General features: G+C 38.9%; 1 protein-coding gene across 1 annotated transcript in view; it reads right to left on the reverse strand.

The window, feature by feature from the left end:
* The window catches only part of GRIK1 (glutamate ionotropic receptor kainate type subunit 1), a 169,519-nt gene that overhangs the window by 22,266 nt on the left and 128,596 nt on the right, over nucleotides 1-18,657 (reverse strand). The window contains exons 8-13 of the mRNA XM_054385311.1: nucleotides 13,559-13,666; nucleotides 12,764-12,808; nucleotides 9,674-9,787; nucleotides 8,258-8,461; nucleotides 7,380-7,603; nucleotides 2,220-2,338 (exon numbers count right to left, since the gene is read on the reverse strand). Of these exons, the coding sequence (XP_054241286.1) occupies nucleotides 2,220-2,338; nucleotides 7,380-7,603; nucleotides 8,258-8,461; nucleotides 9,674-9,787; nucleotides 12,764-12,808; nucleotides 13,559-13,666 (814 nt within the window). The remainder of the gene's footprint in view (nucleotides 1-2,219; nucleotides 2,339-7,379; nucleotides 7,604-8,257; nucleotides 8,462-9,673; nucleotides 9,788-12,763; nucleotides 12,809-13,558; nucleotides 13,667-18,657) is intronic.

Here is an 18,657-nt window from a genome sequence, read left to right on the forward strand (position 1 = left end):
GCAGCAGACTACATTCAGTTCAATTAAGCTCAAAATGCCACAGACTATTGATTGCACAGTGAGTGACAGTTTTGCTTTTGTGAGGTGCTGAGCACATTCCCAACTGAACCAAGCTGGCCTAGCATCTTTTTTTGATTAATCTCATGACTATTTCAATGTTTACCTTTTTGAAGGGCCTTGTTTCCAGCAAAAGGCATTAATATATGATCCTTGCTCTCTAGCTTCACTCTACACACTCTTAACCAAATACTTCTGATCTGACCCATTGCCTGGCTGAATTTGGGCTCTGATGGATAGCTTGTCTTTCTGAAAATGAGATTCTGCAAATGAATTGGATGAAATGTGCCCTGTTTGGATGCTTTCAGAGTATGCATAGCACATCTGAGAATGTCTGAGGGAAAAGAGGGGAAATAACATCTAAATAAAAACTTTGCTATCAAGACTTAGGGTCAGAGACAATACTTGCTGAAGACTCTCTAGTGCCTTTTTATGGCAGACATGACAGCCAATCCTGATCCAGACTTTGCTCACGCTCTGTAGAAGAGAGAAAGTCTGATCATCACATTTTAAAATTTAATAACAAGTGGCTTCCAATCAAGCATAACAAGAAGCTGCTGCCAACAAGAAAGAGCATAACACCAGATGCTGAGTCTCACAACCATTCACATCATGTTCAAATGCTTCACATTAACAATGATGAACTTACAATCACACACACCACAAGTTTGTACACAGAAACATTTGTGTTGCCTTACAAATGTTTTTCTTTCTTTCTTTCTTTTTTTTTTTTTTTTTTGGTGTTTTTAATCTTCCTGAAAGACAAGCAGAGTCTGGTTGGGGCTGACTGTCATGTACCCAAGGTAGTGGTAACAAGCAGACACTGCATCCCACAGTTTGCTGTGGATGATGGTAAACTCCAAAAAAGGCAGTACAGTGAAACACAAAGTCCCGGGGTACTTTCACACACAGAGCCATCACAGTTATATACACACATCTTCCTGATACTGTAAAACCTCAGCCTGTGTTTGACTGATAAATTGGAAGGAAAACAAAGCAAAACAAAACAAAAAATATCCAGCAAAACTGAAGAGCTCTTCCTTAATCCATCTTCCTTCAAAGTAATTTCTATGAGGAAGCTCTGCATCCTGTGCACCAATAAAGGCAAGTGCATCTTAGATACCATTCAAATTATTCTCTTCTGTATCTAGGATAAACTTCTTCTCATGTTTTCTTTACTGCTACTTAGGCCTGTTAGGGAGGGAAGAATAAACTGTACCTGGATGAATGCAGAGATGGTTTTATATTCCTTACTTAAATTTTTAGGAATTTAACACCAAGGTACTGCTGGGCTTTCCTCTGGATGGCCTTTTTGGTTGCTGTCATGGGGTGGGGTTTTTTTAGTTCAACTTGAAATGCTTCTTTAGAAAATATTTTCATTCTTTTCAGTGGACCCCAGTTTTGGTGAATAGTGATTTAATTGGAAACCTTAGAACATACATGCCATAATCAAATGTATTTATCTGTTTCACTTCCACTTTGGAGTAAGCTTCACTGCCTTTCCTTGCCAACTGAGTAAAATGTCAGCTGTTTCCATAATCATCAGCAAGAGGGACTTGTGACTGGGTTAAGTTAATGCTTCTATGGTTGGATGCATTTACAGAAGGATGGGACTCATACCTGCAGAAAAGCCATAAAACAAAAAAAAGTTTTGGTTTTGATTTTAAACAAAATGTTTGACAAGTGCCAACAAACTTAACGACCCTTCTGAAGAAAGAGAATCTATATTCTTGTTTGGCAGTTACAACAGTCATTGTAGGGTAGCTAAGGCTGTTACTGTTTCCATTGGGATGGAGCCCAACATTTTCCTGTTGCCAAACCTCTTACACCAATAAACTCAACTTCAGCATGAAGCACTTCATATCCCTCTGTGATCATTTTACATTTACACTCCAGAAACTCCTGTGTGGCCCTGTCCACTCTCCTTTCTCTCAGATGCTCTCCTTCCTCCTGCTGAAGTCCTTTTCTGAGTTTCACAGGTTCCCCTCATCTGCCTGCTCCCAGTTGCAGTGGCACATCGTTTTCTTCCATTCTTCTATTGCTTAGTTTCTGACATCAGGTTTTACAGTATATGTTGTATTTACACAGGGTGGAGTTTACCAGCACAGAAGCCCTTGAGCAGACTGTGGGATGTGTGCGATAACGAAGTGTAACCGATGTACCTTGCTGCATGAGAGCTCCAACTCCAAACCAGAAACTATTTAGTAAAGTAAAATTGTTTTCCACCACATCTGAGTCTGGGTTGCACGGATGGGGGTTATACCATTCATATGGTGTAAACCTGTGGCAGTTAACAGAAACAGTCTGTAAACATCAAATAGAGTACACACAGTGGCAGCAAACCTGCTGAACAATGCACAAAGTGAGGAGGTTAATGAAGGAAACAAGAAAAAGAAAACCTCAGCTGCAATGCTGTCTGTGGGACGTCTTGCAATTGCCTTGTGCAAGCTGTGGAGCACCACTGCAATGCCAGAAGACACTTTTACAGTCCTGGACTGAGCACAAGGGTAGTCCCTTTCTCTTCCCAATATGGGGTAAGAGCCCTCAAGGGTGAGGCTGCTGTAATGCCCCACAACTTCTTTGCCTGTACCACTGACAGACAGATATTTGCTGGGGGACATCTGGAAGCCATATAGCTGCTCCTTGGTAAAGTGTTTAGAGACTAATAGCTGAGTAGTAGCCCTTTAAAAGCAACCATTGTTAGCTGTCTGGAGTTGAGATGCTGGATGTTGAACGCACTTTCCCTGCACAAGGATGCTGTAGCAGCAGAAAAAAAAAATAAAAAAAAGACTGTTGATCATTTGAAGGCGTCTGGGAACAAATTGCAGAGCCTGAAAGCCATAGGGCCATGTTGTTGGCATTGCTGGGAGAGAATTACACAGAGGATTGCTTTTAATGGAAAAACTCCGCTCTATTCCCCACGCACCGTCCTGCAACAGCAAACCATGTCCCTTCTGCTCTGCACAGCACTTGGCTGAGCTACATTAAGAACCATTTCTCCCCAAGGCACCTTGCCTGCTGTTGCTTTCCACTGCTGCATGGCTGGCTGCATACTTTCTCACGAAGTTTATGAATACAGCTTTAATTGACCATGTTGTGCCTATACATTTTAATTACTGTTTCAACAATATAATTAAATGTTGAATTTATGCATTGTTGCAAGGTGAAATAACAAACTCTGATAATAATGAACCCACTAATTGAAACACTATGTATCTTGTGATGCCATTAGTAGCACAATATTACCATTACTAGTGCAGAGGTACTAAAAATCTTAACGAGAGACATAGTTTTCAGGTTCAAGATACAATAGTTCCACATACACCAGTTAAAAGAAAAGCAATCACCAAGTTATGTTTCAGATTTGTATTACAATAATGGAACTAACTCCTATGTAGTAACAAACTGTTTGCAACTCACTTCATGCATGTGGGGAAACACAACCTTAACAGGAGACCCAGAATTAGGACCTGTAGTTTGCCTGAGCTGCTAATGCCATAGAAGTGATGAGATCCCATGGTGAACATTCATCCACAGGGTCCCAGAGCATTAACACAGGACAGTAAGATGCACAAATAACTCTGCCTGATCAGACTGGGAAGCCTGAGGCTGGGGTCTTGCATCACTTCAGACAGCAATCACTTTCAGAGGGTTGGATAGAATGGTTTCCATCACCGAAAGAGCAAGATGGCCATTGCTAGAAAGCAGCAATGAAATTCTGGCAGCAAAACTCTGCCAAACTGGAAAGCTTTTTATAGCTCTGGGTATATATTTTAACATGATACTAGGGTATATATATTTCTTTTTCACCTTGAAACAAAAGCTGATTTTCCATTTTGTGTTTCTACAGCTGTGATGAGCTCCAAACAGGGGCATCCTTGAAATTCAGCTCTATTTGATTGCTCAGACCTTCTGCTTTCCTGGCCACATTCCTTTGGTTTTCTCCCTCTTTGGACCTTCAGCAGTAGCTATGTTGAGGTTTCTGTTAAAGAAACCTTAGGGTCACCTAAGCATCTTTATATATAGGCTCTATGTGACATTTTTGCCTCACTTAGTGACATCAACAGCACATCTAATACAGTGCTAAAAGTAAAGGAACACTTTGTCCATTCACTACCAGTGTACTTAGGGAAAGAGCTTTGTCAGTTTGTAACCCTTCACAGTGATAAAATTTCTGTGTTTGAATTTAAAAATTAATATAGCAGGGCTTCATAAAGCTCAAAGGCAAATGAAATATTATTCATCTGACGAAAAGTCTGAAAAAATAACAGGAAGATAATCCCAGCCCATGAATATTGTTCCTAAGTATTTGTCTTCCATGAACCGATGTCAAGATACTGTTAAACATTTAATTTGCTGTGGCAATATTAAAAAGTTGAGGTTCTTAAAACCAATCTAACCAATGTTTGCTGAAACAGGGCAAATCTTACAGAAATTTTGATGTATTTGGAGACATGGATAGGCTCAATGTGAGCTGTAAGAATGTCTTAGCTTCTTTGAGCAAATTAAAATTTACAGAGTCTAAAACAAATTATGATGATATGAACACAATTCTGTATACTTCAACCTTTGTAGTTCTGATTTTATTAGGCCATGCTTTTAGGCATCATTTAAAAAAAAGTGTCAGAAAAAAAAACATGTTAAAAATTAACTGTTTTGCTCAAGTAGTACAAGTCACGTTTTGCGCTGTGTGTTATGCTATACTGTGGGCAGGGTGGGTCTATACCTCTAATAACATGTATGGTTTTAACATATTGTAGTCACATTTGACAAATAGCTAGATGTAGAGGTCTTGGAGATTATTATACTCCTGCAAGTGCTGTGAAACATTATAGTAGCCACCTCACTAGGAGAGAAGCTGGAGGATGAGCTCACAAGTTGTTGCGTTATCAGTTAATCCGCATAGGAAAGGTTTCCTATAAATCATTCAGCTGCAGGGAAAGCAAACAAACAGACAGACTTCAACTGGCGACCACAAGCTACCACGAGACACAAATCTGTAGGGAAATCAAGCTTCATTAGTTACACTGCTCCTGGAACTACTGCTTTTTAGAAAGATTTCAGAAACAAAACATAGCACAGTTACACAGGGGGAACCTATGAATTTACCCAAAGGCTACACTGTGATTTAGAGCAGTATTTAACAGTCAAGAAAGAAAAACAAACAGGTTTCACAACCAATGACTTGTGAGCGCTGTGTGTTCCCTTTTGGTTTGCTCCTGCTTGCATCTCTGTGTAGGCAGCTCTGCAAGCAGATAGAGGACCCTGATGCTTATCTGTTCTTGCAACTTGATGTTGTTGTTTTAAAAAACAGAAGCACTGAGGATCACTTGAGCTTTGTTTTCTCTTCCCCCTGTTCTGAGGTGGAGAGGATTGTGGGACGTTTTTAGTCTTGGCACACAGCTGCAGAAAAGTCAGTCTGTCACAGTAGAGCAGATTTAGTATTAGCCATGAATGAGATCATGATTTGTGTACAGTAGGAGTTATTATCTATGGTACAGTGAGCCACTGCAAGAACCTGTGGGAAGTCATGGCTAATTATATACAGTCCCATAGCTGCCAGGGGTGGAAAAACCTCTTTCTTTTACTTCTTTTACCTAGGGCAAACACTAATAAGCTAACCCATGACCTCTCCTTCTCTAATTCTCTCCTGCTTCTTCATGTTATCAGCAATTTAAAGGAAAGAATCCAAACCTACAGACTGCTGTACTGCAGTACCAGTGTAGAAACGTGAAAACAAGCAGAGCATTCATATAGGCTGTCCACCTAGAGCAAGATGGTTCAGCAGACCCCAGAGAAAGGTATGCCTGTGGGCAGTCACTCTCTCAGCAGAACTGCTTGTGGCAGTAAAGGTTTGGCTGGGCAGTGCCTTTTGATTAAAAGAAACTGAACTGAAGGGAAAGTTGCAAGAGCTTATTTTGACCTGGCTCACACAGAGGTGTAAGTCAGGTACAAGGTGCTATATTATCAGAAGTAATGATTTTGATTGCAATTATTTTATGACCTTTGAATGAGATACAGGTATGTACAAACTGAAATACATACACATTATTTCTGACTTCTTAAAATTGAATGCATTTTTGTTACTTTTCTATAAAGTGTATGTGTGGATTTTCAATGATACATCACTTTAGTCTTCTATTTTGTAGTACGAATGTTTTCTTGAGCTATTTTCCATATAATTTATTAATGTGAATGTATTTTTGTATACGGAAAACAATATACAACAGAAGTGTACAAAGGCTTAATTAGGGATCCTCAGGGAAAAGAGACAAGTAATTCTCTGAAGCACTGATAAAAACATTTATGTCTGAATTATAAAAAGGAGAAAATGAAAGGCAAGATGAGATTAAATAAACAGAGTTGGAAATTAAATTCTAAGGCCACTATCTGAAAAAAAGAGACAATGCCTATACCAGTTCAGAGTCCAGGTTTATTCAGGGGTATAGAAAAAAAATATGCCTCAAATGAGCAGTTTCTTCTGACAGGATTCTAGTTTCATTTTCTCTGACACTTGACTCACTCTTGTTCAGAGACCTAGAGCAACTGACTGAGTCTGTGGTCCATGGTTTCTGAGGCTTGTATTCATTTTGTGAAACCATATCAGCTGTTTAGTGTTTTTAAGGTAAAGTTCAGTGATGAGAGTGTAAAGCGCTCTGCTGGCCCTCTAGAGATGTGACTGTGGTCTACTGGTCCAGAAGCATTGTGGCACACCTGCCTTTGAGAATTGTGTGAGCTTTGGCTTCATTTGGAAAAGCACTGTGTATGTACTCATTTCCTGCTGGTTTTGAATAGGGACATCACTGGGACCCTGCCACTGACAGGGGGATTGTACCTCAGGACAGCGCTGGGAGAGAACCTTGAGTGTACCTCACATTGAAGACCATCCCCTCAGGTTCCCAGTCACATTATTTTGCATTTTCAAGGGGAAATGGCCTCAGCTAACTAACATCTTTCAGAAAAAAAATACATTCACATCCTCTTAACTGTGTGCACTGTTAGAAAAGAGATTGCAAACTGCTTTTAAAACATGCAGTCTGCTGAGGTGTTGTGTACTGACCAAGAAAGGCTGATACATTTCATCAGCTATTGCTATTTGTTCAGCCTTTAAGGAAAGTAAAACCTCATCACATTGCAATATATAAAAGTGATAGCAACAGTGATGTGAAAATACTAAGAGACTTTCTAGAATATTGTGTTTTAGGACTGAATAAACCTCTTGGGATAGTATTATACTACATCTGCTTCGCAGAGCCCATGCAGCACCTATAGGAGGAGAGGCAGCTAACACAGATGCATCTAAAACTGCATCTTTGACTTACCTTGCAATGACAAAGAGGACACAACTGACTCCAAGGCAGGCTAGGAGAACATACATCCAAATATCAGGAGAAAGAGGGTTTAAAAAGGAGAAAACACCAGGGTTTGTCCCATTGGGCTTCCGGTATAAGATGCTGATTCCCAACGTCATGAAGGGCTTGGAAAAATCAATTACTTTCTCTCTTACATAGGTAATAGTGAGAGGAGCAACAGCCAGATCAGCTTTCTGAAAACACAAATGGGAAAGTACAGATTCTTTTTCATGTTCAGCAAGTACACTACTATTCTGTCCACTTTTTTCCCTCAAGTATTAAGAACCAAATAAAATTTGACTATAAATCTGAAGCATGTGACAAAATTTAACATTGCTAGGGTATTACTGGGTACATGGTACTCTATATTTTTTTCTTTTTTGCAGGTAGAGAGACATTTGTGTCTTTCATGTAAGTATGAGAGGTATGACATTGGGCTCAGTTGTGTGCAACATGGCAGACTAAGCAGTGACTTCCAGAGAATCTGGGCAATGACTATATCCACACATCTGAGTCTGACAGGGGGCATGGGTGACATGGAAGCTCAGCAATCTGACAAGAGGCAGAGGTGAGCTGGAAGCTTAGCTTCTGCTGTTGGAGTTTGTAGCCAAGAGGTGGGTAGGATCAGTGCTAGCTAAAAGTGGCCACTGCCCCACACTGCAGATGGAGGTTTCCACCTGCCCCTGTAAACCATTGGTTTGGATTTGACTTCCTACTCTGAAAAGCTGCAGTAAAGACAGACCAGTGGTTCTAAAAAATTAAAACTAAATCACACACTTCATTTGGGCTGGCTTCATATAAAATACCACAGGTGAAAAAAGAGTAAAGAGAGAAGGATTCAGCCTTACATGATCTATGAGTTCTTTGACCATCCCATTCCATTCTCCTTTGTCATTCTGGGCTCCATATTTACCATCAGAAACTAGTTTGACCTCATAGATGAAGCCTAAAATATTTGACAGCTCCTTTAGTAAGTCCAGGCAATAACCCTCGAATCTGTCATTTCCATACAACGGTTTGTCAGACTTCTTGTACATAACATAAGGATCTTCCTATAGAAAAAAACAATAGACATATAGCAATAGAAATGAAGTTTGCTTCATATTATATCAGTTTCTCTAAATTATGTTAATTTTTTGTAAATGGATTGCAATTAGATGGAATTCAGTAATTTACCATGTCCATTAAAATCTGTTTTAGGCGTGCTAACAAATTGACTGAATCAATTAGTGATAAGCATAAGGGCCCTAATTTTCCATGGAACAGACCATTCATAGCTCCCAGGAGCTTTAATTAAAGTAGTGTTTAGCAACTGCAAAAATCAGACCCAAGATCCGTACTGTACATTGTCCCACCCTAAGGGACAGGAAGGGATATTGAAGGAGAGCAAAGCCTAAATAACATAAAAAGAATCACAAGGGGAACTTAGAACTTTATAACCTGTGAGAAACAAACCCTTATTGAAAAAAAGTCATCACATGTACAAGACATCTGTGAGTCAAGTAGGTAGAACATGAGAGAATGGAGAGAATGGAGAACAACACAAGCAGATTCCAACCTTGTTGCTTTTCATTGTAAAGGATTTTGGGTAGAAGAAGACTTTGGCAATCAGGTTTCTACAGTTTAATGTGGCAAAAGACCTCTAAGGAGCATAGAGGGAGCCTTTGAGCTCTTTCCCTCCTACTAAGGAATTAGGCAGAATAATTGAAAAAGGTAGCATTATTGGCCAGGCAGAAAGAATGAGATAGAACAATTTGTGAATATTAAGTTGCGTATTTTCCATTTATTCTAGTAAGGACATACCTCAATCTGTCTGTCCACTGTTTGCTATTTTCATTCAGTCCTCTGCATCTAATTTTCAGGAAAACGAAAATATGTATAAACACTGACTATCAGGCTGAGTATTTGAGTGTATTAATTCTTCTGGGAAGAAAAGTATGTAGGGTTCCTCTCTGAAATACTGAAGTAAGCAAAATGATTTTGGAGGTGGAGATCCTCAAGGGTCTTTTATTGGCAGTGGGGTATTATTTTAATCAATCTTGTTTACAGGTTAATGTGTATGTCAATTCTGAGTTTAAGTTCAGACAAGTGCTTGAAACCAGGCTAAATTAACAAAACATTGTTTAATGTGGAGGAAAACAGCCAAGAAGTGCAGGATGTAGGTGGCAAAGGTGGCTACAGAGAACCTCACAACTCACCAGCAGCAGCAGTGCCTGCATCTTACAGTGCAGCTGATGGTGCCACCTCTGTGCAGCGAGACTTACCAAAATGGTAGTGACGATAAGCGTCCGGTTAGCCAAGGAGTCTGTGATGTTGGTTGAGCGGTCCTTGTTGCTGTCTGTCATGTTAAGGCCACTGTATGAGTTCCAAACCCCAATCTGCATGGAAGAGAGCAGGTGAGTCGCTGCCTGGCCGCAGTGAGATGAAACATTTCCCTAAACATTCGTTGCCTTGGAAGAGTCCCTGGTTCTGGTCACCACAGAAAGAGACACCAGCCGAACAAAATGCTAGAGAGGGGAAATGGCTGTAGGTCTGTGTAAGGCAGCAACACCAAATGGCTGATTTAGAAAACACAGGGAACATATCACCCTTTCCAATGCAGGTGGAAATCAATCAGCTGTAAGAATTGAAGGCATGTCGATACAAAGGTGCATTAGCCAATTTGCTACAAAAGTGGAATACGTTGACTTTTTTTTTCCTGTTAAAAAATGTCAAACGTCTATTTTTATGATCCTTTTTAAATTTTGTAAATGGTAGAGTTGAAACATATGGCAAAATGGCAAGACCTCTCTCTTCCAAAGTAACAGATTAAAAGCTTGAATAAATGCATTGAAGGAGATAGATGGGTGCAATGGCCTCTTGCTTCTGCTATGCATTCGGAATGTTTAGCAAAGATTATTTTGTCATTTCTTGATTATTATAGATGACAGAGCTAGCAAGGTTATACTATTTAACACACCGATCAGTATTTGTTCAGTAAATATAACTGGCCAAGGGCAAATTCCTTTCTATCCCCAGAAATAGTAAAGAATTCCCATATTTAATATCTAATCGAAAGCCTCAAGGGAAAGGTCTCTGTGATTTCGATGGATTTGGACCCACAACTTGTGAGGGCAGAAATGATAACTGCATTGATTTGTTCAGATAAATATTTACTTGGCATAAACACAGGCTGAAAGCATCTTCAGGTGGTTTTGCCTTTGGATTTACATACAGAGCTGAGGCTGAGGGCTAATGTGAGAAAACTCCAGGCAAGGGGCCGGCTCAGACATTTTGACTCGTATTGGACATTTGTACTAAGCACCAAAGGGATGGCTCAGAGGACTGACAATGGCCATCCACAGAGCCCTTGACATCACTGCACCGCTCTGCCAGCATGTTTCAGCTCTACCCAGGAGAGATCTGCTTTCAGATCCTCCCTGCTGGGATTGCCAGCAAAGCTGCCAAGTAAGTCTAAGCAAACTCCCCTGACTTGTCCTGTGTACTGAAGATCTCTATCTGTCATCAGATACTCAGTCATTTCAGATCCAGGCTGGACTCATTTTCTTTGGTTGTTAACTGAGGCAGAGATGGTGTTACGTTTGTACAAACCCAGCAGATCAGTTTGTGCCTGCTGCATGTAGATTTGAAGTAATAACTGTATCATTTCAAACAAACTTTTGTGTTTGCGCCCCTGGGTGTCATTGCTTTTGCTTTTCACAATCCTTTTGGGTTTTTTTTGAAACATGCTTAATGGGGATAGTCATGCCTTTTTAAAAAAAATATTTTTTCAAGCATTTTCAGTCATTCCCTTTGTTTCTAAAACTAGATCAGGTTGGAAAACTGATCTTGAAAGTACCCAAGAAATAGAATGTTGGATATTATGATAGCCTGTGACAGGAATATAGTAAATAACCAGTGTCCTTGAATTTGCACCAGGGTGGCTGAGTTAATTGAAAGCCATTCTGCTTTTTGCTGCTGACTTGATATGCCTTTATTGGCTGGCAGCAGGGAAGAGGAGAATAACCATGAAGAACATGGAGCGACACAGTCACAGTGCATACAAAATACACCAGGAGACCACTCTACATCGGGATAAAAGAATGACACTGCAGGTCAACCTTGATTAGAGCGATGGAGGAGGTTGGAAGAGCACTGGAAGAATGAAGTCAAGGTAGTACATCACTATGGTGAATCTTGGGGACTTGTTGCAGTTTAGTGACAAGTTTGAGAGGTGTCATATGCCCTTCTCATAAAGCCTGTGCTCTGAACCGGTTGTAATTTGGTTTAAATCAATTCAGCATAACACAAAATGCCTAGAGTCAAAAGTGAGGTTGGTTGAATGGTGTCCTGCATGTCAGGTAGGATGATCTCTTCTCCAGTAATGAGGGAAATGGGGGCCTTTGTGCCTTAGCCTGATTCACTGAAGATTAAAACAAGGTTATTAAGTATGTGCTTTATGAGAATGTGAAAAGAGTGCCATGGGAAGCTTTACACTGGTCTGCTCTGTAGAATTAAAATCCCTCCCGAAACAACACAAAGCCAAAATACTTTTTTAACTGTGTAAGTGGGAAGGTGGGAAATAAGATCTGTGTGAAATATACAAAAAATATAATTCTAAGTATTAAGAAACATTTTTATCTTTTGACTCCAGAACGCTTTAAACCTGGTAAATGCAGTTGTTATCTTCTTATAAAATGGCAACCGTGAGTTGTACCTCCAGTGGGGCACAGCACGTGGAGCTTGTCTTTGACTCCTACTTTGGTGGTTTTCCCATCAGGCAGAGGCACCTGGGGTAATTTCATAAACAAGCTTAGTTCCAATTTCTGTATGTTATTGAATGACTGCTCCCACTTAATCATCTATATTGTTTTCTGTAAGGAGCTAATAACACTCATCAAAATTTTGAGTCAACAACACTTGAACATTGCCTGCACAGTATGCATTTTGTGGGAGGCAAAAAACCACACCCAAATCCACACATTGAAACAGTCCTTGTTGCTGATGCTAACAGACATTTGAAATGTAAAATTACCACAGTGAATCTTAGGTGAATCAGGAAGGATAACAATCTGAGGAAGAAATGCTTTTGCTTCAGCCAGGACCCAGGAGTCAAAAAGGAGAAAAGCAAAATTCCCATGAAATAAAAGACTAATTAAAAAAAAAAAGAGAGATTTTGGTGAAAAAGATGAATCCTGTCAAGACGTTTTTACTATTTGGAATTACAGTCTCAGGTTGGGAAGAAACTTACTCTGCCAGAAAGATTCATACTCTCAGATAATAAACTGTTGTCTCTAAACTGCAATATGAGAATCACTATCAAAACCCTAAGGGTGAGTCTGAAGACCCAGCCCAAAGGTTTTTTGTGTACAAACCTTCTTCCATACTTTATATAAATGATTAGAAACTTCGCCAGCAGCCTTGGTACAGAGGAAAATAAACAGAGTGCTTCATTAAAAATTAAAAGAGAACCAATCTGGAGAGCTGTGTGCGAGCAATTACATTTGAAGTCTCTATTAACCCATCAGCAATTATCATTCAGAATCAAGCCAGCATATGCAGAGCCAGGGACAATGATGTCTCCAGCTGACATGAGCTGGTGGTGTTACCTGTGGTAAGGTTTTTTGGACACCTATGGCAGCCACCTCCTTGGTTTTAGTGAAGGGTGCCCTGTGATGCCCATCAGGAGCCCATGTTTGCTGACTGAGCATTGCAGGAAGGGAGAAAGAACTAATCTAATCTCAAAAACATCAAGGATTTTTAATTTCTCAACTGTGTTGTTACTACTCAAACACTTTCTTTCCTCTCTCCCTCATGTCACATTTACTAAAAGCAGCAAATATCAGATAAGTCTAGGCTTTATCTATATACAAGAAATTCCCACACCAAGTTACAGATGCAAAATCCGAAGATAACGTGCAATTAAAATAATTATTTCCATTCAGATAATTATTATCAGTCCCAAATTCCTATCCCATACCTCAAGATGCAAGGTACGCATTGTGAAATAATAAAACAACCTCAGTAGCTCTGTTTAAACTCTGACTTAAATAATCTTGACAACACTGTTTTTTACCCCAAGTGCAGGAGATTCAAGCTGAAGAGAATAGACTTTCCTACACTCCTGTCAGATTAGCTTTTTGTCATTGTGTTACAAAAGATCTGATTACCTTTTCTGTTCCTTCCTCCTTGAGGCTAATAATGTCCAAATCAAAATCCTTCCGTAAGCCATCTGTTTTGTTGAAGGTTATGCGTCCTGTCAGGCCATCCCACCGTGCCTGTGTGAACACAAAAACAGTCTTCCCTGTAATCATTAGTGGGAACTTCTCTGAAGCCATAACAAATAATTGAATTTTAAATTAACCATAGCATTAATACACCTCCAAATAGTTTTAAAAACATATGTGGCTTTGTTACTTCAATAAAAGAAGCCAGTTCTTTCAACTATTTTTGTTGTTTATTTTCTCTTCAGTATGTTTTGTATTTTGCAATCGGGCACAAGTTAGTGACAATTTATGTATATTCATTTGCATATGTCTAGCACTGCATAAAAAGACATACTGAAAAAAAAAAAGAAAAAATAATAAAATATTTATTGCACATGCCCGAATTTTTGCACTGCATAAGAATTCACTAAGAAATTAAAAAAGGAGTCTGCTTTGTCCCAGTGTTTGGTCTGAACCTTAGAGTACGACAGCCTAAATCTAACAGCTTCCCTATTGTGACCCTCTTTACCCCAACCTAGGACCTTTTAAGTTCTCCATGATGAATGGGTGACAAATGGCAATCAGTGCTGGAGTCCCCAGAATGCCCTTAATGAAACAAGGTATGATCCCAAATCACCAAAGCTTGCTCAGCATTTCTGTTGTGCATTCCCTAGTCTTGTATAGTAGATACTCCCTCTGCTACTCATGGCCCAGAAATCTAGATTTTTCTAGGAAGATGTGAAGGAAAGAAGGGCTTTTGTCTTTCTTGCTTTATTTCTTGGACAGGTTGTGGTTAAATGCTGCCCACCAGTATTGGACTACTAATGTCCTGGAATGTGCTGAGTGGTTTCACTAATCCCTACTCTGTGTCCCCAAGGAAGCAGATACAAGTTCAGAATTAAGCAAATGAGAAGCATCTCTCCTAATAAGAGCATTGCCACTGCCTGTGTTCACATCATGTTGACAGCATGATTATGATTGCTCTAAAAACAGTCTTCAGGAAAAATTCACCCAGTCACAGAGATCTAAAAAAATTATATAGTGTACATGCAAGTCATACACACAGATTTGAAATACAGTATATGAGTTGCATATGACCGGGTTTTGTCCTGGCAGCATTTTATTGCTCTATCGCAATAAAGTGAAATCACATTTTCCTTGGTTTAAATATTAATGTCAGGAGTAACTGAAAGTGATGGACTTTGTACATCAGTCTATATAGCCACAATGATTCCCTGTGCTGGGGAATGCTTCTTCAGTGCAGCAGAATCTATGTCCAGAACCAACTTTCTCCAGAAAGAGAGACAGTTTGAAATCTAGCTTATCTACAAAGGAATGTGTTTGATGGATTTCAAACTGCAGATGATTTTTGTTTTCTATTTGTGTCAGTGTGAGCTGAAATTCCCCCACACCAACAATAACCAGGCTAGCTCAGTCTGGAAGCGAATGAAAGCTGTATTTACAAGCAGATCTACAATCTATGATGAAATGCAATGAAGATGTACAAATATACAAAATTTACAAGATTTACAAATATATACAATCAACAGAAAAGCACAACCAAGCTCCCTTTGCTTCCCCCCAAAGGGGATCTCCCAGGGGCCTCCTCCCCCCCAGACCCCCTGGCAGAAAGCAGTTAGTTAAAGCAGAACAGTTGTTAACTTAGCTTCAGCCAAAAGAGAAGAAGCAGCAGCAGCCAGACAGCCCAGCAAGTTGCCCCAGCTGCAGACTGCCCCACTTTGTTTTGAGCAGTGGTTCTTAAACATTTCTATCTATCCAATGGAAGTGTTTAGAAAAATCATTACTTTGCTTTCTTACACCCAATAGTGACTTATTTACACTCTTTCACTTTTTCTGCTTGAAATTTGCAAAGAAAAATTAAAAAGACAGTTTCAAACCATCACACTATTTTTGGAAGCCCCCACATTAGATTAAATTCTTCAAAGAGACACGAAAAGCTGATGATAAATGATGGCATAATTTTTTCATGTGTGTCAGCCACATAACTCTTAAATTACAAGCTTTTCTACTGTGCATTCTTATTTGCTTCATTTAATTTGTTGCAGACAGATGACATAAGGAAAGCTGTGTTAAAAATCAGCAGACTTATCAGAATGGTAACTTCCCTTCCTGGTAAATCTAAACTCTAGCTCTGAATCTGCGAGATTTGAACTCAGATGCTGGGGTGTTACCGCTGTGCATTTCAGGCAAATCTGGTGCCTCTATAATTTTGTGTCAGTATCGCAAGATTTTGAAGCATGCTTAAATAAAATAAGACTGGAAAATCACAAATGCAACAAACTTGCTAAGAGACTTTCCATCTTGATGGTGAAACATATGATCATAGGAAAATTTCCGCTGTAAACATTTAAACACTTGTGGGGTTTTATGCTGATATAGTTAAGATAGCAGGTGGAGACACATATGAATGCATTTCATCTCTTCTCCAGTCTCTCTTTTTATTACTCTGACATGACTCCCATTACTTATTCATAAAGATGGAACATTTTTTGAAATATGATCTTTAGTGATCAATTCCTCCTCAGAGGGCAATTTGCCTGTGTGAAATGCTCACATTTATTGATTACACATCAGATGCTCAGCCTCTCTGCTAACGTGATGTGATCTTGAATAAAGGAAACGAATGTTATTTTTGGAAATGGTACCAGGAGCCTACATCTCCATTCTTGTAAAAAAGATTTATCTGTTCAAATGCTATCTCACCTTTGAAAATAGGCATTGGTGCTTCTATGCCCATGTTAGAAAACATGGAAGGAAAAGCGGCCTAAGTGTGTGCTTAAATTTGCAGGTAGCAGGGAAGGCTGTCTAGCCTTAGACCATCAAATACTGATGCAAATAGGGCTTGAACTATAAACATAATCAGGGAGAGTTTCTCAGAAGAGTTGAATGTAAAATGCTGAAAGAGTTTTTCATACCCTGATTGTGAGGCACCTGCTTCAAATACTAGTTGAATTCTTCATTTAATTTCTGACTTTTATTTATTTATTGTATTTATTTATTTGGAGTCCAGTAAGCATAATTTTATTTCTGACTTCAAGATAGTTATAGTGCTTCCTTATGCAGCGTGTCTAGGCAGACAGGTGATATTTCTTTCCTGATCATTAACAAAAGGGTTCCTTATGAAACAAAGGGACCCATAAGCTAGGAAGCTATGGTCAATCCCAGGCCTTCTTAAGTCTATGATGAATCTTTAAAGTTTTTGATGTGATTCAAGCCCTAATGCACCACTGCCTGCTGCATGCAAAGACAGTGAAATGTATCATTGCTCTGAAATCATAGCTGCACACCACTACTTTTAGAAGCCTGTCAGGTAAATCAAGACGGAAGTGCCTATTAGGCACCATGATCAGGCAAATAGAATAGGTGGCAGTTGCACAGTCCTCAAATGCAATTAACAAACAGAAGTGAAACAGAACTTTCTGAACAGTCAGAAACCACACTACTGTTTAATACAGACTTTATGCTTTTATACACAAGGTTTATAGCAATTTTAAAGCTTCTATTGACATTTGTGTTAAATATTATAGAATATAATAAGAGTTGAATGGAACCTAATCATGTAATTTATAAAAAGAAATTGCTTTTTTGCACTCTGTCCTTGCTTTAATATTAAAGGAACTGAGGGCACTCTTAGGAAGAGAATGTAGTTTTTTTGTTTGTACAATCTTAAGTAGAGCTTGCAGCTTAATTAAAAAATGTGGTTTTCAGTGACTTGTGTTTGTAATATCCTTTGTTTGTTTTGGACCTCATTCATGCAGGCTACCTCTGACAACAGAACCATGAGGAACTGCTGCTCTTCAGGGAGTTTGGTTTGCATCAGTAGGGCAATGCAGTGTTCATCTGAGATTCAAAATAACATCTCACATTCTTCAATCCTGTGTTTTATCAGATAATTATAATTCCTGTTTCTAAGTTGTAAACGCTTGAAGACTTTCTTCTGTTTATGAAATAAAAAGGGGAATTAACCTAATACGTTGGTTTCAACATGTAGCTGAGAAGAAAACCTTACAAGCAGCTACTTAGACCCTTTTTTACTAAACATCGAAAAGGTGATAGATAGAATATGTTGCAGGTAAGTCTTCAGCCATCTCTGAAGGCTACCATGTACCTGACATGGCAAAAATACCCAAACCAATCTAATTAACTGTGCAATTTTCTATTTTTAGTGAGTCAACCACAAACTGAAATCTGGAATTAAATATTTCAGTTACAATATCGGTTTCCATATAAATATATTGATGGAAAATTATAGCTGGAAAATGAAGCTGACTCAGCTTCTAAGAGCAAACACACCAGAAGCTTGCTATCAATTCACACCACCATCATGTGGTACTTAGATCAATTTCCACTTCATCATCTTGAATCAATTACTTTAACAATCCTAGTTTCAGCCAAAGCCAATCAACAGTTCAACCACAGGATCAATTAGTTCAGCTGCTACCAGACTTACTAAAGTAAAATAGGCACATTTCATGTTACTTTTCTTTTGGCTCTACCAGAATTCAGTTACATTTCCAGATTTGTATCAGCAAGATGTATGTAGATCAAGAAATCATAATGCACAGCCTATATAATGTATTGATTGGGTCAATATTCAGCTTTATGGTATGGCCTCAATGGGATGCAGCTACTTTTGCAGATACTGTGTTGTGCTGCACACAAAATGTCAATCTTTCTCAGACAAATTGATTACTTTTTAAAAATTATATTTCATTTTGTTGTGTTGTGTTTTTTTTTCTTATTCAATTCAAGTTTATCCAAATATTTAATTGCCTATCTGCCTATGGTGTATTTTTTCTTTCTGAGTCTAGTGACAGGTGCTGGATAGTTGTGTTTCTGATTAGAAAACTTTACATTTTTCAAGGCACTGGCAATGCAAAAATGCAAAGGTGTATTTTAACTTTTAAAACTGTTATGTTCATTAATGTATCATAATGTGCTGACATTTACACTCTTATTCCAAAAGCCTGTGAAATACAAGTTTTACTCAATCTGTTTTCTAGACCTCCACTTATAATTAATCTCTTTAGAGTTTCCAACTC

This window comes from Indicator indicator, chromosome 1, assembly GCF_027791375.1.
Source record: "Indicator indicator isolate 239-I01 chromosome 1, UM_Iind_1.1, whole genome shotgun sequence".
NCBI classification, from domain to species: Eukaryota; Metazoa; Chordata; class Aves; order Piciformes; family Indicatoridae; genus Indicator; species Indicator indicator.